The 21,344-nt window shown below is 55.0% G+C and overlaps 1 protein-coding gene across 1 annotated transcript in view; it reads left to right on the top strand.

The window, feature by feature from the left end:
* Positions 1 to 21,344, top strand: part of Hmcn2 (hemicentin 2) — a 173,908-nt gene that overhangs the window by 85,844 nt on the left and 66,720 nt on the right. The window contains exons 27-47 of the mRNA XM_017796457.1: positions 706 to 836; positions 1,066 to 1,213; positions 1,844 to 1,970; positions 2,595 to 2,749; positions 3,999 to 4,049; positions 4,343 to 4,621; positions 5,330 to 5,608; positions 6,204 to 6,312; positions 6,514 to 6,683; positions 8,234 to 8,388; positions 8,710 to 8,806; positions 9,322 to 9,417; positions 10,176 to 10,352; positions 11,427 to 11,584; positions 12,616 to 12,739; positions 15,259 to 15,434; positions 16,096 to 16,192; positions 16,334 to 16,453; positions 17,529 to 17,690; positions 19,419 to 19,700; positions 21,102 to 21,269. Coding sequence (XP_017651946.1) covers positions 706 to 836; positions 1,066 to 1,213; positions 1,844 to 1,970; positions 2,595 to 2,749; positions 3,999 to 4,049; positions 4,343 to 4,621; positions 5,330 to 5,608; positions 6,204 to 6,312; positions 6,514 to 6,683; positions 8,234 to 8,388; positions 8,710 to 8,806; positions 9,322 to 9,417; positions 10,176 to 10,352; positions 11,427 to 11,584; positions 12,616 to 12,739; positions 15,259 to 15,434; positions 16,096 to 16,192; positions 16,334 to 16,453; positions 17,529 to 17,690; positions 19,419 to 19,700; positions 21,102 to 21,269 — 3,261 coding nt within the window. The remainder of the gene's footprint in view (positions 1 to 705; positions 837 to 1,065; positions 1,214 to 1,843; positions 1,971 to 2,594; positions 2,750 to 3,998; positions 4,050 to 4,342; positions 4,622 to 5,329; positions 5,609 to 6,203; positions 6,313 to 6,513; positions 6,684 to 8,233; positions 8,389 to 8,709; positions 8,807 to 9,321; positions 9,418 to 10,175; positions 10,353 to 11,426; positions 11,585 to 12,615; positions 12,740 to 15,258; positions 15,435 to 16,095; positions 16,193 to 16,333; positions 16,454 to 17,528; positions 17,691 to 19,418; positions 19,701 to 21,101; positions 21,270 to 21,344) is intronic.

The following is a 21,344-nucleotide window of genomic DNA, read 5'->3' as shown; positions in this document are numbered from 1 at the left end:
ACACACACACACACACACACACACACACACACACACACACACGCACTCAAAATAAGTGAATAAAAAAATAAAATGTGCATGACAGTCATGCAGAGCCCCAAACCTACTTCCACCCCATGGACTGAGGCTCCTGTCCCTCACCAGCTAGAAGAGTTCCTACCCCCACATCCAGAATGCCGAGGGCAGAGTTGGGGGCCTCCAGCTAGCCGGAGCTCCCCAGGGGCAGGTTAGGGGCTCTCACTGCTGCCGGATGAGCTGAGCCTCCAGTCAGTCCCCATGACTCAGCTCACCATGGAAGGACTTGCCTGGGAGCTGGCCGCAGACATGCCTGGGCTGGCCTTCAGAGAGTCCCACTTGGGGGTCTCCCAGGTGGGGGTGACACCTAGTTGCAGGGAAAACTGGATGTGTTCAGGGCTGCCTCCTCTCAGACTACGAGGAGTGTCAGAGTGTGGCGTCTGCTCACAATGGGGGAGGGGCCGTGCTGGTCCCTGGGCGAAGCTGCTGTTACTACTTAACAGTACTCAGTGCCCTTGTGGTCCGACCAGGCACCGGGACAGATAAGGGCAGGTCAGTCTCCTGGGACCCCAGTGACAGGCTGATAACAGGCCTGAGGGTCTGGAGAAGGGGAGGGGGCTTGCTGACCTGTTTCACTCACAAAGCTCAGTCAAATGAGGGTAGCTTTTCCATTTCTCCTCGTCCCCCCAGTGCCCCCCGGCATCCGAGAGGATGGACAGAAGACCAATGTGTCAGGCCTGGCTGGGCAGTCTCTGACACTAGAGTGTGATGCAAATGGGTTCCCAGCCCCCAAGGTTACATGGCTCAAGGACGGGCAGCTGGTGAGACTGGGATGGGGGTGGGGCTCCTGTGTGCCGAAGTGGCATAAGGCTGTGACAGGTGTCTTTGGGAATGCCCAGGTTTGGGGGAGGTAGAGGGACTTTGGTCCTGCAAGGAATTCCCAGGGGCCTCTCGGAGTTGTGAGCTCTGGATTCTGATGGCCACCCAGCCCCGTGAACCCCAGTTTTCCCACTGTTCATGGTTTCCACTCCTCTGGACCCTTGTGCTTAGATCCCAGAGGCAGGCAGCCACCACCTCCTGCATGGGACCCGGTCCCTCCACTTCCCCAGGATCCGGGAAGGTGATTCAGGCCTCTACTCCTGCCGGGCGGAGAACCAGGCCGGGAGCACCCAGAAAGACTTCAGTCTCACTGTGCTCAGTGAGTGAGGGCTGGGTTCCAGGCTCCCAAGCATGCATCTGCAGAGGGTGAGGGGCATAGAGGGGCCACCACAGACCTGGTCTCTGGGTCTCATTACTGTGACAAAATACCGGATAAAAGCAACTTTTATTAGGTTTATTAGGGTTCACAGTTTGAGGGTGTGGTCCATCCATCATGGTGGGGAAGGTGTGGTGGCCGGAGTGTGGAGCTGCTGGTCACGCTGCATCCACAGCCAGGAAGCAGAGAGAGATAGACGCTTGTGCTCACGTCACTTTCTCTTTTTTCTGCAGTCCAGAAAGCACGCCCGTATTTAGGGTGCGCCTTCCCTCCTTGATTAACCTAATCTAGAAACCCCCTCACAGACGTACCCAAAGATTTGTTTCCATGGTAATTCTAAATCTCATCAAGTTGACAGTTAGGATCAGCCTTCACACAGGTGCTATACAAGGGCACCTTAGGCTACTGTGACACCGCCCCCCAGGCAAGGGCTCATCTAGTGAGGTTTGGGGAGTTTTTTGGGTGGGCAGGGTGTACTGGCCAGGGGACCTGCATGGACAAAGGTCCTGTGGTCAGGAAGTCCTGTGGAGTCTCAGTGAACCTTCCTCCCTTACTTCCCTCCCCCTTCCCCAGTCCCTCCTTCCTTGCTGGGAGTTGGGGGAGCCCAGGAGGTGCTGGGCCTGGCTGGTGCAGATGTGGAGTTGGAGTGTCGGACCTCAGGGGTCCCCATGCCCCAAGTGGAGTGGACCAAGGATGGGCAGTGAGTGACACCGACTGTCTCCCCCCAGTGGATTGTGTGGGACTGGCAGCTCAGGGGAGGTTGGTCAGCACGGGCACCTCCTGCCCAGCAGACTCCCAGTAGACCCCATTCTTTCCCTGGCATGTCCTGGCTGTCACCGTTATCCTGTTTGTTTCTCTAAACTCTGGAAGTCCGAGGCCCATTCGAAAGGCACATAACATACAACTAATCATTTAAAGGCATTTAGTGTGTTCACGGCACTTTGCAGCCATGGCCACCAGAACATTCTGTGATTCCGAATTCCACACCCATCATGCAGTCCCTCCCGGCTACACCTTCCTCTTGGCCCCAGCAGTCTCCAGGCTGCTTTCTGTCTACACACTTACCTGTTCTGGGTTGTTCACATACATGGAGTCAGCACAATGATTTGGCGATACCTTCCTTTGCAGCAAGCATCAGAAACTCATTCCTTTTTAGGACGGAATAATAATCCACAGATGGGGAGGCCTACATGTTATTTATCCATTGATAATGATTACGAAGTGACTATGAATGGCCTTCCTTGTAGTAAGCTGAGGTTCCCCTGGGCAGCCTGCCCTGCCCACACCCTGGCCTGATTGATGACTTCCCCCAACACCTCTCCAGGCCCATTCTCCCAGGAGACCCTCACACCCTGCTCCAGGAGGATGGCCAGGTTCTCAGAATCATCAGCAGTCACCTGGGTGATGAAGGGCAGTACCAGTGTGTGGCCTTTAGCCCAGCCGGCCAGCAGGCCAAGGACTTCCGGCTCAGTGTCCACTGTGAGTCCAGCCATTCTTGGCTCTGGCTGCTCCTGAAATCCCTTTCCCAGATTCCTGCCACTGCCTGGGAGCTGGGAAAAGAAGGCTAGTAATTGGGCCCTTTGGGGCAATGGTAGGAGCTAAGAGCAAGTGGCCCCACATTTCCCAAATTGCCACCCACACAGTTCTGATGTACGTGGAATGTGATTCCCTTGACTGTTTCTTTACATCAGTCCCTCTGTTTATATTGAAACTCTTAGAAAACAATTTAACATTTCATCTGTGAGGAGCAGTGCCACCTGCCTTAATGGGAAGGAGGGATAAAAACAACAGAAAAGCTACACCCAGGGGCTGGGGCTTGGCTCAGGGGGCGGGCGATCACCAGGTACCAAAGAACAGCAACAGCAAACATTCCCAAAGAGGTGCAGCCAGTCTTCCTGGGTGGCCAGGCCCTGGCACTCAGCCTGTAGCCATGCTCCCTGCTAAACATGGAAATGGGCTGGACATGGCTCAGCAGTTAAGGGCCATGCAGAGGACCCAGGTTGGTTCCCAGCACCCACATGGTGGTTAACAACTGTCTATAACTCCAGGTCTAGGGGATCTGACGCCCTGTTCTGGCCTCTCCAGGCATCACACACATGGGTACATTTATATACATGCAGACAAAACACTCATATACATAAAAATAAATAAAAATAAAAATTTTAAATGGGAGTCAAGGTGTTGAGGAGATAGCTCAGTCAGTAATGTGGTTGCCATACAGTCACAAGAATCTGAGTTTGAATCCCCAGCATCCATGTCAAAAACCAGGCATGGTGGCTCACACCTGTAATCCCAGTGCTGTGGAGGCTGAGACAGGCAGATCCCTAGGACTCCCTGATAGCCAGTTTAGCCAAACACTGGTGAGCTACAGGTTCGGCGTCATAGAAGAAGACACCTGATGATGACCTCCGACCTACACGTGCCTCTACACTAGCATGCACATATGCACACACATATGCAAATGTACATACACATACATCACACAACACACGTAAATAAGTAAATTTAAACACTAGAGTAGGAAGGGCTGGACAAGTTAGTGGCACAGTGGCCCCAGTCGGAGCCTTTTGTCTCCGCTGTGAAGGGGGGGCAGAAAGTTGGAGGGCGTGGCTGTTCGTTCTCGGAGGCAGGGCAATGTCACATTGTACCCCCATGCGTCAGTCATCATCCTAGGTACCATTTGTGGGTGCCCTGCCCTGGGGTAAGCCCTGATTCAGTCCCTCCACAGATGGGGACCCAGAGGCCCAGAGAGGGAACAGGAGCTACCCCGGGTCATACAGTGAGTTAGAGGCAGTGTGGACCCCACAACCCAAGCCTGTGGCTTGCCCCACCTGTACCTCCCCAGCCCTTGCCTGTGGTGACTGGGCTTGCTTCCCACACAGGCATGTCCCCAAGCTGGCCTCTTCTGTCTGTCCTCCTGCCCTCCCCCCATTTCTCATGCCTTGCTGGTCCCCACAGTAGAAGTCCCAGATGTGTGCTTGTAGCCCAAGAGCACGTGCATGCCGCACTCAGGAAAGAATGCCAGAGGGTCGCCAGCCTGTGACCTCCCCCTCCCCCCCGCTCTGTCCCCAGCGCTCCCCACCATCTGGGGCTCTAACGAGACAGGCGAGGTGGCTGTCCTGGAGGGCCACATGGTGCAGCTCCTGTGTGAAGCCCGAGGAGCACCAGCCCCTGACATCACCTGGTACAAAGATGGGGTCCAGCTGGCCCCCAGCATGGAGGTGGTCTACAGCAGGGGTGGCCGGCAGCTACAGCTGAAGAGGACCCAGCGCTCTGATGCTGGCCTCTACACCTGCCGGGCCAGCAACTCTGCAGGGGTCACCGAGAAAGCCACAAGGCTGGAGGTTTATGGTGAGTGGCTGGGGTGGCAGCTGTGGGGCAGGACGTGCCTTGGGGCCCTAACGAGCTTCAAAATACCTTCAGTCCCAGTTCATAGGGTTTCTCTGGTGGTGGCTCTGTCAGTTCTACAACTCAGCACCTGAGGGGCACGCCCACTCTGCTGCTCCCCCTCCCCCCAGCTTGGGGCCCTAACGAGCTTCAAAATACCTTCAGTCCCAGTTCATAGGGTTCCTCTGTCAGGTGGCTCTGTCAGTTCTACAACTCAGCGCCTGAGGGGCACGCCCACTCTGCTGCTCCCCCTCCCCCCGGATTGGTTACAGTGAACTCTGGTCACACCTCAAATCCTGTCCCCCTTGGGCACCACAGACCAAGTCAGGAGTCCCCAGAGTCATACCATCTTGACTCAGGTCTGACAGCCATCTACTGCCTTGCTCCAGGAATAAGGAGACTTCCAGGGACTGTGGGCTGGTCCTGGATCCTGGGGACCCAGTGCTTTGTTCAGTATTAAAATGTTCCAGATGGCAGTGGGGACAGAGGAGACACAGGTGGTGCCGGGGTTGGGGGAAGGCTCTCAGGTGCTGAGGAGTGGGACTCTTCCAGCCAGAGTCTGAGGGAGATTTGCTGAAAAAGATGGTACCTGGGCAGGGCCAGGTAATAGGAAGAGGTTGGGGATCCCAGGTGAGACTGCCGGTCCCTGAGCAGCCCCTGACTCTTCCCTAGTCCCACCCACCATCGAGGGTGCTGATGGAGGACCGTACATGGTACAAGCTGTGGCCGGAAGGCCTGTGGCACTGGAGTGTGAGGCCAGAGGTCACCCACCCCCTACCCTCTCCTGGCAGCACGAAGGGCTGCCAGTGGTGGACAGCAACAGGACATGGCTGGAGGCAGGTGGCGCCCTGTGGCTGGAGAGCCCAGGAGAGGCGTCTGGAGGCCTGTACAGCTGCGTGGCCATCAGTCCCGCAGGCGAGGCTGTGTTGCAGTACTCCGTGGAGGTGCAGGGTGAGTTGGCTGTGGTGGGCCTCCTCCCACACACACTCCATGCTTGTCCCTGGCAGCCCTGGAGATGAAGGCTGGTGGGGAAGCCACAGGTGCCCTTGTTCTGTAGGCTAGGGATAAAGAGTTAGAGCTGGACCTGGGATACAGAGTGGGAGGGGCGAGGTTGAGTTCTGGGGTCCTGATCCTACCCATGGCTCTGGGCCAGCTCACCTGGGAAGGATGCCACTCTGCCCACTGCCCACAGAAAGGGCGCTTTCCAGGGGACACTTGAGGCCCAAAGCTGGGAGTGGGTTCAAGTCTTACCCCACTGCCTTACCACCTAGCTTCCCAGCCTGGCCTCTGTGTGGCCCGTGTGATGAGATAGCAGGTGATGAGGCCAGCAGGACTCCAGGTCCTTAGTCCAGCAGGGGCAGACATAAAATAAATGGGCTTGAATCTCTGGGGAGACCACAGAGGCTCCTCTTCCAGCCTTGAGTGGCCCAGGGAGGCCTCTTGGGGAGCATTTATGGGGACACTAGAAGACTGAGGTGAGACTGGGGTCCTGGAAGCATCTAGGGCCAGGCTGACCTGTAGTCACAACAGCATGTCCTGCCCACAGTGCCCCCGCAGCTGCTGGTGGCTGAAGGCATGGGCCAAGTGACCGCCATCACAGGACAGACCCTGGACCTTCCTTGCCAGGCATCGGGTTCCCCGATGCCCACCATCGAGTGCGTACAGGGCACAGAGGCCAGGGCAGGGACAGGCAGAGCATGTGTTGGGGTGAGGGGCAAGCTTGCTCCTGTTCCCAGGAATGTGAAAGTGGCCATGGAGTCAGGGAGGAGGGGAGTAGGGAGGAGGGGCCTCAAGGCCTCCTGCTTTGTCCCGCCCTGGCCTGCGGGTGCCCCTGACCCCCTTCCCACCCGCCTCAGGTGGTTGCAGAATGGCCGCCCAGCTGAGGAACTGGCTGGGGTGCAACTGGCCTCACAGGGAACCATACTACACATCAGCCGCGTGGAGCTGGGCCACGCCGGCCTCTTTGCCTGCCAGGCCACCAATGACGCGGGGACAGCTGGGGCCGAGGTGGAGGTCTCTGTGCATGGTGAGTGGGCAACTGGAGCTCTGGGGTGGTGGGCGACCAGAATACTGGGGCCCGTGGAGCCAGAGGCCATGGCAGGCCTGGGAATGATATGGGGCCCGTCTCTGGATGGCACGCCTGGATTAGACCTGCTCCCCAAAGACACATGGGTGGATGAGGCTTATCTTGCCCTTCTTATCACACTTGTCAGGTCATCTGTCCTGTCCAAACCTCTGGGGACTTCTGAGCCTCCCGCCTTCACCTGTTCTCTTCCTCCTCAACATGTCTAGCTTTATTCAATCTCTAACTACATCAGCGCTCACTCATCTGAGTCTGCCTAGTCCCCTCCTTGCCTTTCAGTTCTGCCCTGAGACACCTTTTCCTCCAGGAAGCCTTCCTTGATTCCACAATACATATCGTCTTCACTGCTCAGCCTCTCACGGCCACTGCCCACCACACACTACTCTGTGATATCTGTGTGCCTGTCCATCTCTACTCCAGCTCTGTGATCTCTAAGAGGGCAGCATGGTGGACTCCTTTCTCTTCTGTGTCTAGGAACCTACAGCAGTTCTGGGCACAGAATAGATACTTACACACTTATGGAGACATATGGACAGGTGGTTGGGTGTATGCGAATGGATGGAATGGATAACTGGATGGATGGTTGATTGGATGTATGGATAAGCAGGTAGGTGGGTAAGAAGATGGATGGATGGATGGATGGATGGGTGGGTGGGTGGATGGGTAAGAAGGTGGATAGATCAATGGGTGAGCAGACAAACAGATGGGCAGGTAGGTGAATGGCTAAATGGACAGGAAGATGAATTGATGAATGGATGGATGGATGGGTATGTGGATGAGTAGCTGAATGGATAGGTAGATAGGTGTATGAGTGGGTGGATGAGTGAGTGGATAGATAGGTGGACAGGTAGATGGATGGATGGATGAATGGAGAGGTGGATGACTAGTAGGTGGATAGATGTGTAGGTGAGTAATGGGGGATTAATAGGTAGATGGATGGATAGGTAGATAGATGAATGAATGGGTAGATAGGTAGATGGATGAGTGAATGGAATGGATGGGTGAATGACTGGTTAGATTGGTGAGTGGGTGGGTGAATGGGTAGATGTATTGATGAATGGATGGGTGGATGGATGGATGAGTAGATGGGAAGATGGATGGATGACTGGTTGGATTGATGAGTGGGTGGGTGAATGTGTAGATGGATGGATAGGTAGATGGATGAGTGGGTGTATTGATGAATGGATGGGTGGATGGATGAGTGGGTTGGTAGATGGATAAGTGGGTATGATGGATGGATAAGTGGATGGGGATGGATTAATAAATGGGTGAATGGATGAGTTGGATGAGGATGGATGGAAGAACTTAAAAAAAAAAAAAGAGCCGTTCTGTTGGCTCTCAGTCTGGAGTTCCTTCCCTTATCCAGGTGGGGGTGCAGGCATTCTAGAACCCAGTCCTGTGGTCAGGCCTGCAAAGCCACCACTTCACTCCTAAACATTTGCCCACTGTATCCCTCCCGAATGACCTGAGCCCCCTTCATCTCTCCCACCCAGAACTCCCATCAGTGCACATCATTGGGGGTGAGAACCTGACAGCTCCTTTCCTGCAGCCTGTGAACCTCCAGTGTGTAGGTACCGGAGTGCCTACCCCAAGCCTCCGCTGGTGGAAGGATGGTGTGGCCCTGGCAACCTCCGGGGGGAGCCTGCAGGTACAGTTAGGGACCCAGGACTGGATGGCAGCTGGCCATGCTCTAGGGGTCCTGGAGACCATAGGAGAGCAACCAGGGGTACCCTCTCATCATGGGGATACCGAATGGCCCCTTAGATGCTGGACCTGGGGAGTGGAGGGGACCCTTAGCCTGGTCCTGGCTGTGGAAGCTTAGCCATCAGAGGGAAAAGACAGGGGAGGAGCTGAAGAACATACCGAGAACAGAAGGCCTGGGGTTCGTTCCTGCCCTCTGCCGTCTCTGACTGTGCCCCTGTCTGGGCTCTGTGGCTTCCCCACGTATGCCCCCTTCCCTGCCCCCCAGATTGAGAAGGCAGACCTGAGGGATGAAGGTATCTACACCTGTGTCGCCACTAACCTGGCAGGAGAGAGCAACAGGGACGTGGCACTGAAGGTTCTGGGTGAGGACAGCTGTTCCATTGGTGTCCAAGGTCTGGGGTGGCAGGTGACCCCTCAAGGGTCCTTGGGCTGAGGACTGGAAAATAGTTTGAGGATTACAGTGGTGAGCTTAATCTTGCAAAATGTGAACGGCGCTAAGACAAAGCATTAACATCAACTCTATGGCCCCTCGCTATGGGTGTCAGTGGCCACCTTACCCATGCCCGTAGCTACCTTGCTGACCGGATTCATGTTCGGGGTTTATCTGTGTCTATACTTGGGGTTCCAGCTCTTGCTGTGCTGGCTTCAGCTCCTCCTCCCCAGGGCCTGGAGGTTGGGTGGTCACACCTCCGTGAAGAGCTTAGGGTCTGCTCCACTCTTGGGCTGCTCCAGGAACAGGCTCCCTGGTCTGAGCATGTGAGCCTTGTTGTCAGGGCCCTTTAGGGGAACTGGGAGAGGCATCAGAGTGGCTGGGATTGGAACTGCTCAGAACCCACACCCACCAACTGGGAGTTGTCTGTCCTTGTCTTTCCCCTAGTGCCCCCCAACATCGAGCCAGGCCCAGTCAACAAGGCGGTGTTGGAGAACGCCTCGGTGACCTTGGAGTGTCTAGCTTCAGGTGTACCCCCTCCTGGTAAGCACCCTACCCTAGGCCAGAATGCCCCTCTAGCCCATCCCAATCTCCCATGGAAGTCCACAGGTGTCCTAGGGCCCTGCTAGGGCCGAGCTTTGTATGCACATCTGAAATGAACCTTTAAGGCTTCTGTCCAGAGGTTGTAGCATCCCAGGGCTGGCCCAGGCTGGGGTTGAGGAACAGGACCCCTGTTCTCTATTTGTTGGGGTCTCTTCTCTAGACCAACATGGAGGGAAAGGGCTGGGAGCTTGGGTGAAGTGTGGGCATGCCAGCATCCAGGCTACGGTGGGGCTTACCCAGGGCCTGGCCTGGGATGAGACTCATCTCCTGTGCACTCATAAGCCCAGGACAGCTGCTTGCCTGGGATGGGGGAGCCTCGAGAGTACTTATGCCTCCTGTGGATTACCTGGGTGGGCCCTGAAGGGAGGAAAGGAAGTCCAAGGTACAGGCTGTCCATCTTGGCCTGTGAGGCTGCAGTTCAGGGCACCTGCCTTCTCGCTAAAGCTCTCCAGCAGAGGGGCTAAACGGGGCTTGACTCTCCCTTAGTCTGGCTCACCAGCCGCCCCTTGGGGCTTCCTTTCAGCTACCTGGTCCTGGTGCTGCTCTGTTTTGTCCCTTCTTACCTTCCTAAGAACACTGGTCTCTCTAGCATCTGAAAAGCTGTACAGTCACTCTGGAAGCTTCTCTGGATGTCCCCCTACACCAACAGGAAAGGACTGGTCGGATGTTTTGCATGTGTCTTTCTCTCCCTCTCCCAGATGTCTCCTGGTTCAAGGGCCGCCAGCCTATCTCTACCCAGATAGGGACTTCAGTGTCAGCTGATGGGAGAGTTCTCCGCATAGAGCGAGCCCAGCTTTCCCATGCAGGAAGCTACCGTTGTGTGGCGGCCAATGTGGCAGGCAGCACGGATTTGCAGTATGGCCTGCGGGTCAATGGTGAGCTGCTGGGGCTTTTTCCACAATGCTGTCTTTCCTTCCATTTGTCTAGCCTTCTGTCCCCTTAGTCACTTGTCCATCCACCCATCTGTCCGTCAGTCCACCTGCCCATCCACCATTTACATGCCTAGCCTTCCATTCACCAACCATCTACCATACACCCACCTGTGTATTCATCCATGTGCCCATACCTCCACCCATCTTCTCACCTGCCATATGCCCATCCATCCATTCATCTACCCACCCACCATCCACCCATCTATCATTTCACCCATCCACCATTCCACTGTCCATTCACCTATCTATCAACCATCTATCCTTTAACCATTCATCCACCCATCCTCCCATCTAGCCACCATCCACCTACCCATCCACTTATCCATGTTCAACTGTGAGACGATCATATGCACCGGGGGGGGGGCACAGAAAGGAGGGAGGACCCTCCCTGCCTCCTCTTTCTGTGAAGGAACACCAGCAAGTTCAATAGTGTGAGGGTCTCATGCAGGAAGTCACAATTGCTCTGGAGAAGTTGGTAACGATCACATGTCCAGAGGACAGTGTTCCCCAGCACTGGGGACACCTGGAAACACATACACTAAGAAGAGGCCTAGGGTGGTATTACTGGTCCCCTGGAGCTGGACCTCTTGGGCCCCAGGGCCGTGGGAAAGGGGGGTTTTTACCTGTAAAGTCTCCTTTTATAGTGTGATCTCCTGGCCATCTCCCAGGATGGCAGTGTTGCACTTGAGACCTGAGTGAGGAGGTCCCTCAGCTTCCTACCACTTGATTATGATAAATCACTTCTGCTGACCCAAGGTCTCAGTCCAAGTGTTATTTCTGCCTCATCCTAACTGGTTGGCTGTGGGCAAGTGACTTCCCCTCTTCAAGCTTCAGTTTCTCACTGGTTGAAACCTCTGGTGGTGCTGACCCAGTGACATGAGTCCCTGACACCTGTGGTGTGGCTGCCTGGGTCAGGATGCTACTACCCCCATGCTTTTGTTTGTGATCTGTGTTCCTGGGGGAGCACAGCCCATGTCACCTGTAGTAGGGCTCAGCTGTGTCCACCTTGCCCTGCAGTGCCACCCCGAATCACTCTGCCACCCAGCCTACCAGGCCCAGTGCTACTTGGCGCACCCTTCCGACTGACCTGTAATGCCACCGGTGCCCCCAGCCCCACACTGATATGGCTGAAGGATGGAAATCCCGTGTCCCCTACAGGGACCCCTGGTCTCCAGGTCAGTAGGATTGGGTGGTCCCTGAGCACTTTCCTGGTGCCTCCCACAGGGACTGGTAACAGGTCAGGCTCTGGGAGCCTAGGATGAGATAGAAGGAGAGGCTCACCATCATTAGGCATGACACGAGCCACCAGTGCCAGGCAAATATGTAACTTGAAGGGTTCTTTTTCCCACACTTAAATGAGTAAAAAAGCTGGTTGTGTTGGTGCATGCCAAAACCCCAGAAGGCTGAGGGAGGAGGGTCCCCATGACTTACTTCTACTTCAAGGCCAGCCTGGGTACACAGTGAGACCTACCTCAAACCCCAGCCCCTAAAAAATATAATGAAAGGGGCTCGGGATGTAGCTCAGTTGATAGAGTGCTTACCTAGTATACATGAAACCCTAGGTTCCATCCCCGGCACTACATAAATTAGATGAGCTGGCACACGCCCACAGTCACGTCATCACAGTACCAGGGACGTAGAAGCAGGAGGATCAGGTGTTCAAGACTATTCTCAGCTACATTGGAAGCCCAGGGTCAACCTGGACTACATGAGACCCTCATACACATACACACACACACACACACACACACACACACACACACACACGCACAAAAACCCCAACGACAACAAAAATAAAAACAACCAATTTTAATGTTACCAAATCCAATATATCCAAACAGGTTCATTTTGTCATAGGATCAAAATAGAAAGTCACTAAGGAGAGATTCCATACCCCCTATTCACACGTGTTTTACATCTGTAGCCCATCCCAGTTCCAAGTGGCCTCTGGAGAAGGTCTCACTGGTCTCACTGACAGGTGGCCCTAGATGACTCTTCTGGGTAGTCAGAACTGCCCCCGACAGGCAGAGGTCCTGGGGTTGAGTGCAGCTGGAGGCTCCCTGCCTTTGGGGGCCAGGGAGAGTTCCCAGGGGCCTGGAACAGGGTCTAGGTGTGTGTGGTACCAGGGCTGGCCTGTCAAGGTGGATGCCATCCCTGGTGGTAGAAACCACATTTGTCTGGTATGGGCTTCCTTCTGGGGACACAGGTCTTCCCAGGAGGCCGGGTCCTCACTGTGGCCAGTGCCCGGGCCTCTGATGCAGGCAGCTACTCTTGTGTGGCGGTGAGTGCTGTGGGTGAGGATCGCCGGAACATCACCCTGCAAGTTCACAGTGAGTTGAGCTGGGAGGGTCATGTGGCAAAGAACAGCCGTTCTCCAAGAAGGTGGGGTGGAGGCATCCCCAGTCACATCCCAAGGGAGGCTGAAGGGTGGGAATCCCATGTCCCCAGGGGGGCGGGCATATGGAAGAAACGGGAGTTGCTACCTGACTGTGTCATCATCAGACACTGGGAACTGTCTTTGGGCGTGAGCGTCCCCCTGGGTGGTCAGGTGGCAGGTGGTGACTGTGCATGGCCAGGACTCTATGATCAGGGCAAACAGGAAGGAACATGAAGCACAGGGGTGGGAGCAGCAGGCAGAGCCAGAGGGAAACCCAGTGTCCTCACAGCTCCCAAATGGGGCCGACGGGCCTTCCAGAAGGGGCGGAGGTTAGAAATCCTGGCTTTTTATTATTTTTATTTTATGTGGATAAGTGTTTTGCCTGCATGAAGGTAGGTGTACCCAGGTTGTGCAGTGCCTGTGGAGGTCAGAAGAAGGCATCAGATTCCTCTGGAACAGGAGTTACAGACAACTGTTAGCCACCATGTGGGTGCTGGGACTCAAACCAAGATCCTCTGCAAAGGCAGCCAGTGCTCTTAACTGCTGAGCTGTCTCTCCAGCCCCCGAGCATTGGGGTTTAAATCCAGCTTCGGTGAGCTGGTCATGGTGCTCCTTCTTCGAGCCACTGTTTCCTCCCCTGTAGATTGAAGGGGGATGGAGCAAACTCCCACTTTGAACTTTGCCTGAGGATTCACTGAACCCTGACCATGATTGTTAGTGGTTTTAAATGTCCTTGCGGGGGGAGGGGGGTATGGGGCTCTAGACCAGGTGCGAGGTGAAAACAGCAGGACGTGGAGAGCCCTGGAGGGCAAGGGAGGGAGCAGGAGGGTCCGGCTTTCTATATTAGAGGCCAATGCACAGGTGACAGGTGTCGTGGACTTGACACTTGACCCTTGTTATTGGACTCAGTGTCACACAGGCTCAGTGAACTGGGACTTTCATTAACCCCATTTTCTCAATGAGGGAACTGACACCCAGGTTGGCTGGGTACCAGGGCCTCCTGTGGTTAGTGAGTGATAGATTGCTAGACCTCAACCCCGGAGGTCTGGCTCGGGATCCTGCATTCTTTTTTTAATTGCATTTATTTATTCATGCATGTGTGTGTGTGTGTGTGTGTGTGTGTGTGTGTGTGTGTGTGTGTGTGTGTGTGTGTGTGCACTCAGGCACATGCATGCATGCATGTGTGAAACTCAGAGGACAACTTGAGAGATTCGGTCCTCTCCTTCTACCATGTGGGTCCTGGTGATTGAACTCAGGTCATCAGGCTTGGTGGCAGGTGCCTTGTACCCACTCAGCTGTCTTGCCGGCCTGTGCTCTCTTCCTTCCTTCATTTTCTTTCACAGGATGAGATTAGACCTATGATGTCACACATGCCACCACTGAACTACACCTCAGCCCTCTTTTTACCCTTTATTTTGAGACAGGGTGTTACTAAGGCGCCAGGGTTGGCCTTTAAACTCACTTTGTAGCCCAGGTTGGCCTTGAAGTTGTGATCCTCTTACTTCAACTTCTGAATAGCTGGGATTAGCAGCCTGGACCATCAAACCTGACTGGGGCCCTGTGTTTTTAAACAGCTGAGTACTGATTGTCACTGATGGTCACTTTTTACTTCAGGGAAAAAGGGGTCAAGTGTGGTGGTGCTCATCTTTAGTCCCCTGCACTTGGGAGGCAGAGACAGGAGAATCTCTGTGAGATTGAGGTCAGCCTGGTCTACATACTGAGTTCCAGGCCAGCTGGGGTTATGACACTGTCTCAAAAAAAAAAAAATGTAATAAAAGCCAGGCATGGTGGCACATGCCTTTAATTCCAGTACTTGGGAGGCAGAAGGAGGTGATCTCTGTGAGTTTGAGGCCAGCCAGGGCTATATTAGCGGGGTCTATCTCAAATTTTATCTCAAAAATAAATTTTTTAATAAATATATTATTGAATTTAAAATATTCATTTATTTTGGTTTTCGAGACAGGGTCTTAATATAGCCCAGGCCCCAGGCTGGCTCAGAACCTACTGTCTTCCAGGCTAGCCTCAAATTTGCAACAACCCTCTTGCCTCGGCCTTCCAGGTACTGGGATCGCAGGCATGCAGCACTAAACCAGACTATTACTGAGCATTTTTAAATGTGGAGAGTGTGTGTGTTTTCTTTCTTCTGCAGAACCATATATAACTGTAAGAAGTGGTATGGGGAGGCCCAGAGTTAACCCCTGTCCCCCGTCCCCTGTCCCCCAGTGTGGCATTTTCAGATCCAGGATGGTACCCCAGGCTGAAACTGTTGCAGCCCACCCACCTTGCTAGCCCAGGCCGCCTTTTGCAGCAGGACAGAGGTGGTGGGACAAGGCTGGAGCTGGGGATTCATCCTAATATGACTCTCAGTCCTGGGGTTTGCCCCGGGGTATTGGAATTGACCAGTCCGACTCGGCTGTGTCCTGTCCTGCCCATCTCGTACTTGAGGGAATCCATTCTTGTCTGCGCCCGCAGTGCCCCCCAGCATCCTTGGAGAAGAGCTGAACGTGTCTGTCGTGGTCAATGAGTCAGTGACACTGGAGTGCCAGAGCCACGCTGTACCACCCCCTGTGCTGAGCTGGCGGAAGGATGGGAGGCCCCTGGAGCCTCACCCTGGCATTCACCTCTCTGCCGACAAGGCCTTGCTGGAGGTGTGTAGCTGGGGAAAATGCCTGAGCAGGGCAGGGCAGGGCTTACGGGTGTCCCTGCCCACTGTGAGCATCGTTCAGTTCAGGGGACAGAGGACAAAGCCCCAGGACTGATCCCTTAGCTTTTCTCAGGACCCCAGTGTATGCCAGTGCTCCTCCTCCTCCAGCCCCTCTATACCTTGTGATATGACCATTCCCAACTCTGAGCACTGGCCTTTGATTTCCCTTCCTTTCCCTTTGTTCTTCAAAGCCACAGTGAAGTCTCATCACCCCTGATCAAGGTCTGAGCCCCTGGTGGCAGGTCCTCTCCCCTCCCAAGCCTCATTCTCCTTCTTCTTTTCTGGTTGGGCCTGTTGGGCTTTCTGAAGACTGGGAACAGGTGAAGGGCCAGTGTGGGGCCATCCTGGCCGTGTGTCCAGCCCCTTAGCAGGTTTGGGCTGTGGGTATGACATGATGAAGGTTGGGGCTGCCACGGAGGGGCCCATGTCAGCCCTACCTCAGGCTCTGGCTTCTAGAAACCTCTTGGTGCTCCCAGGCAGGGAGCTGCCATCGCAGCTCTGTTCCAGCAAGCAGATCATGTGACACGTCTGAGGCGACCAGGTCTATTTAGGGATGACACCATCTCTGCTTCCCCCACGGACCAGCTGTCTTTGCTCCTGGCCAGGTGGACCGAGCAGAGGTATGGGATGCCGGACGCTACACCTGTGAGGCCTTGAACCAGGCAGGCCGCTCTGAGAAGCACTTCAACCTGAATGTCTGGGGTAAGGGTCTCTGGGGGCCCTCCCCCCAGGGCTGGCTTTTGGGTCTGAGGAAGAGGGCCACCTAACTGGGCCCCAGGATACAGCCCTTCCCAGTCCTCCCTCCCACCCCAGCCCCCTCAGCTCCCCTCTGCTCTGACCCAGCCCCTCCAGAGTTCCTGTCAAAGGAGCCCTACACCCTGACTGTGAACGAGGGGCAGACGGCCAGACTGTCCTGCGACTGCCAGGGTATCCCCTTCCCCAAGATCTCATGGAGGAAAGAAGGTAGGATGGCTGCCTTCTCCCAGCACCCCCTCACTGGTGATACCCCAGCATCTTTCTGAGGGGGGGGATTCAGCCCTGGTTACAGCCCCCCTGCCCTGCCCCACCTGCAGGGCCCCTCCTAGCCTGTGACAGCAGGCTGATCTTTAGGCCCCACATCTCTGTCACTTCTGCCAGGAAGGCCTTCCCAGAACCCAGCTGGACAGGGCCTCCCTGAGTGACCATCCATCCGCCCTGTTCTGCCCTCTACCGATCCATGAGCCCTGTGTGGCACCGTTTTGGCTACAATTCAAAGTCCAGGGCCTAGTGCAAAATACATACTCAATAATTAGTAGGGCTTCACTTCACCCACCTGTATGGGAGAGCAGGTTGGCCAGGCCCTCTCCTGGGACCTGGGAAGACAGAGGTGCACAAGACCCACCAAGTCCCACCCTCACCTGGGCAGTCAGAAGATAAACAGAAAATGAGGTGACCTGCACCTTAGGGAGTAAGCGGGCAAAAACAGACAGGGGAGATGTGTGCAGTTACGATTTGGAATTTGAAGTTAGGTAGTCAGGATTGTTGGACAGAGGTGAGGGATGTCTCTGAGGAAACCACAGGGGGAAGTATTCTGGGTAGAGGTCATAGTAGGTGCAAAGGCCCTGGGGCAGGAATGAATGAAGCTTGCTTGCAGTACAGTAGAAAGGCCAGGGATCTGCAACAAAGTCAGCAGGATGGGAGTAGAGGGGTGGGGGGAGGGGAGGCAAAGTAAGCAATGGTTCCCAGAGCAATGGAGACTCAACTGGAGGGTGTTTTGAAGGTCTTGGCTTTTCCTCCAGTGAGACAGTGAGATAGCCAGGCCTATTCTGGGAAGAAATCCACCTTGGAGAGTGTGGAGGCTCAGAGAGGTGCCAGGACCCAGGGACGACTTCCCGTAGCAGGTGTCATCTATTTGGACACCTGGAGGATGGGCAGGAGTTGGGACTAGTTGGGGTGGGGGAGACCACTGCTCCCAATAAAAGGACCTCCCAATAAAAGGACCTCGGGTCCCTGCACATGCCCTGTGCCCTGGACCAAGGGCTTTTTCTCACTGCTCCAGGTCAGCCCCTGCCTGGGGAGGGGGACAACCCGGAGCAGGTGTTGGCAGTAGGGAGGCTGCTGTACATGGGACAGGTCCAGTCAGCCCACAAGGGGACATACACCTGTGAATGCAGCAACGTGGCCGGGACCAGTAGCCAGGACCAGCAGCTGGAGGTTCAGGGTGAGCCTTGCCAGGGCTGGGCGGGTGAGGGTGGTGGCTGGGTAGAGCCCACGGCCTAGTCCACATGAGGGCAGGAACAGCAAGACTGGGCGCTTGCCTGCCTGTCTATCCCCGACTCTCAGCGGCGCCCAATCTGAGCACAGGAGGGGACAGCAGGTCCCCGTGTGCCTCAGCAAAGGGACAAAGCACACTGGAAGCAGGTGGAAAAGGGAAAGACATGAACACACATGGAGCTCCTATAGTTAAGGGGTCCGCGCTGGTGAAACGAACTATCCTGGGCTGGGAGATGGCTCAGTGGTTGAAGCGCTTGCCACGTAAGTGTGAGGCCAAGGTTCAGATCCCCAGAGCCCATATAGGTGCCAGGGGGGCCCGGTGGCTGTGTGCAATTCCAGCCTTCGAAGGTGGAGATGGGATCCCCAGAACAAGCCAGCTAGTGAGAACCGGCTTCATCGGAGGCTCATTGAGGGAGCCTGCCTCAATGAGTAAGATGGAAAAGCAATGGTGGGTGATTCCCTGACATGGACCTCAGGCCTCCACATGCATGCATGCACACACACGTACTCACATACATGCAAACATGGACATGCATGTGCATGAAAACTGTAGAAAGAAAAATGAAATTAAATATCCTCGCCATGTAAAAACCATGCTAGTGGGGGTCTGGAGATGCTCAGAGGTTAAGAGTGCTGGCCACTCTTGCAGAGGACCTGGACTCGATTCCCAGCACTCACATGGCGGCTCACAACCATCCGTAACTCCAGTTCCAGGGGAATTTGATGCCCTCTTCTGACTTCCACAGGCACTGCACGACACAGGTGCACTTACACACAGGCAGGCAATACACTCATACACATAAAGTAAAAAGTAATAAAATATTTTTTAAAAACATGCTAATGGGGCTGAAGATGCAGGTGAGTGGGTAGAGTGCTTGCCTGGTGTGCAGAGTTTTGGTCCCCAACAGCATATAGCCCAGGCATGGTGGTACTCTCTTGTAATCCCAGCACTCAGAGGTGGAGGCAGGAGGATCAGGAGTTCAAAGTTATCCTCAGCTACACAGGGAGTTCAAGGGTGCCTGGATTATAAGAGATCCAGTCTCAAAAAAAAAAAAAAAAGTGCTAGGAAATGAAGCCTAGGCTAGCACTGGGCACTGCATTCCCTGTTTGAGAGGCTAAGTGAATACAAGTTCACATTCAAGGCCCACCTGGACAACTTGGAGAGACTCTGGCTTCTGTAAAACTGCACAGAGCAGGAATAGCCAAGCATTCAAGGAGCAGCCCACCTAGATCCCCAGGGTGCCTGCGAGGTGACCGTGGATACGGCTCTCACACTGCTGTAGAGGTAGGAAGACTCAGAGAGGTAAAGTGACTGGGCCCAGGTTACACAGCCTACAGTGCAAAAGGACGACGGGCCTGCATGGGGCTGTGGCCACTGAGCCCCTGTCCAGGGGCTCAGATATTTTCTTTTCTTTCAAATTTTATTTATTATTTTTATTTTATGCGTATTGTCTGCATGTAAGTAAGTGCACCCATGTCGTGCAATGCCACGGAGGTCAGAAGAGGCTGTCGGATCCCCTGGGACTGGAGTTATGGACAGTTGTTAGCTGCCATGTGGGTGCTGGGATTCGACCCCGGGTCTTCTGCACGAACAACCAGTGTTCTTAACCGCTGAGCCATCTCTCCAGCCCCATGGCCTCAGACATGTTCACTGAGTGCCTCCTCCCCACCCCAGTTCCCCCTCAGATCACTGGCCCTCAGGACTCCCCTACGACAGTCTCGGTGCTCCATGGTGGGGAGACTGCTCTGGAATGTAACGCTACAGGGAAGCCCCTGCCGGTGGTGACATGGGAGAAGGATGGCCAGCCTGTGGGGACCGAGCCTGGCCTGCGGCTTCAGGACCAGGGCCGGAGTCTACACGTGGAACAGGCACAGGCTAGCCACGCTGGTCACTACAGCTGCGTGGCCGAGAACGTGGCCGGGCGGGCCGAGAGGAGGTTCGCACTCTCTGTGCTGGGTGAGGACCAGTGGCCATGGGGAGGGTGAGGCGACGGGCTGGACTGGAGAGAGAAAGGCTGGGCAGTACTGGGCATAGTCCTCAGGGACTATGTTCCGGGGGTGGGCCATTTTGGTCCTCCTTCAGTTGGCTCTCTGATGAGGGTCACTACCGGGGACCATGGCCAACACGGCCTCAAAATGCCCATCTCTCTTTCCCTCCTTCCTTTACCCCCTCTCTCCTTTCTCCCTCCCTCCACCCCACGTTCTTTTCCCCCATTCTGTTCCCACAGTCCATATTCCACATGGCCTGTGTGGCATTCTTGGGGGATGCAGGTGTAGAGAGACTGGGGAGACCATACACGGTGTGGGAGGAATCAAGACACCGCCCCCTGTCCTGGGGGAAGTGGGTTTGGGACTTAAACTGTAAGACTGAGTAGGACCTGGGTAGTGGCTGGGGTGGCAGGAGGATCAGCGGGAGCATGGGAGCCACTCACCCATCACTACCTGGATCTATTTGAGGCGAGGCAGGATATGGTCCAGGGGAAGAAGCTCAGGAACGGCAAGCTGGGTAGGCGCAGGGAGGCCCCTCTCCTGAGGACTCACTTCCCTAGGCTTCTGAGCCTTCCGTGCCTAGTCATCCCACTGATAGAAGGGAACTGCCTTGTGATAGATCTTTCCAGAACGACAGGGTTGCCACTTCATTCAGAGCACAGAGTGGAGGATGGGGACGGGTACACTTTGCTAGTCACAGCACTCCTCTCAGCTCCTGCCCTCTTGGGCGCTGGACCGAGGCTCTCCGTATGTTTGACTGGGAAAGTCAGTTGGTAGAATGTCTGCTTAGCACTCTACCAGCTAAGTCCTGGTTCCACAGCCAGCACTGAATAAACCAGGCATTGTGGTGCATGCCTGCCATCCCAGCACTCAACAGGTGGAGGAAGGAGGATGAGGAGTTCAGGGTCATCCTTGGTTACATAGCAAGTTGGAGGCTAGCTTGGGCTACATAAGACACTGAAGAGCCAGGTGTGGTGGTAAACGCCTATAATCCCAGCACCCAGGAGGCAGACCAATCTCTGTGAGTTCTGAGGCCAGTCTGGTCTACACAGTGAGTTCCAGGCCAGGGAGACCCTGTCTCAAAAACAAACAAACAAACAGACACTTTCTAAAAAAAAAAAGAATCCTCTCCACCTTCCTCTGAAAGGGTGGGGAAACAGGCCCGAGGTGCCTGCCTGACCTCAAAGTCCGGCCTGTAGCCATCACTCACCTCCTTGTGGGCCTTGCAGCTTCGATGGAGCAGCTGGGACCCTCCCAGTCCTTGGCTCCCTGCAATGAGCCTGTAGGTCCTTCAGTGGGTAGAGAGGGGGGTCATGAAGAGTACACATGCCCTGTCTGAACCCTGAACATTGCTCCTCCTCTGGTCTAGTTCCCCCTGAACTCATCAGAGACTCAGATCCACTGACCAATGTCACCACTGCCTTGCATGGCTCCTTGACGCTGCTCTGTGAAACCACAGGGATCCCACCTCCCACAGTCCAGTGGTTCCGGGAAGGGCAGCCAATCAGCCCTGGGGAGGACACCTACCTTTTGGCAGGTAAGGTACCAGCCAGAGGTATGTTCTGAGAGTCAGCCTGTCAAATGGCCATGACCTCTGGCCCTGAGCTGCAGG

The sequence above is a fragment of the Nannospalax galili genome, unplaced genomic scaffold (assembly GCF_000622305.1).
Source record: "Nannospalax galili isolate Female #2095 unplaced genomic scaffold, S.galili_v1.0 scaffold290, whole genome shotgun sequence".
Classification (NCBI taxonomy): Eukaryota; Metazoa; Chordata; class Mammalia; order Rodentia; family Spalacidae; genus Nannospalax; species Nannospalax galili.
Note: the sequence above shows the minus strand (reverse complement) of the source record. Positions and strands in the feature narration are given on the sequence as shown.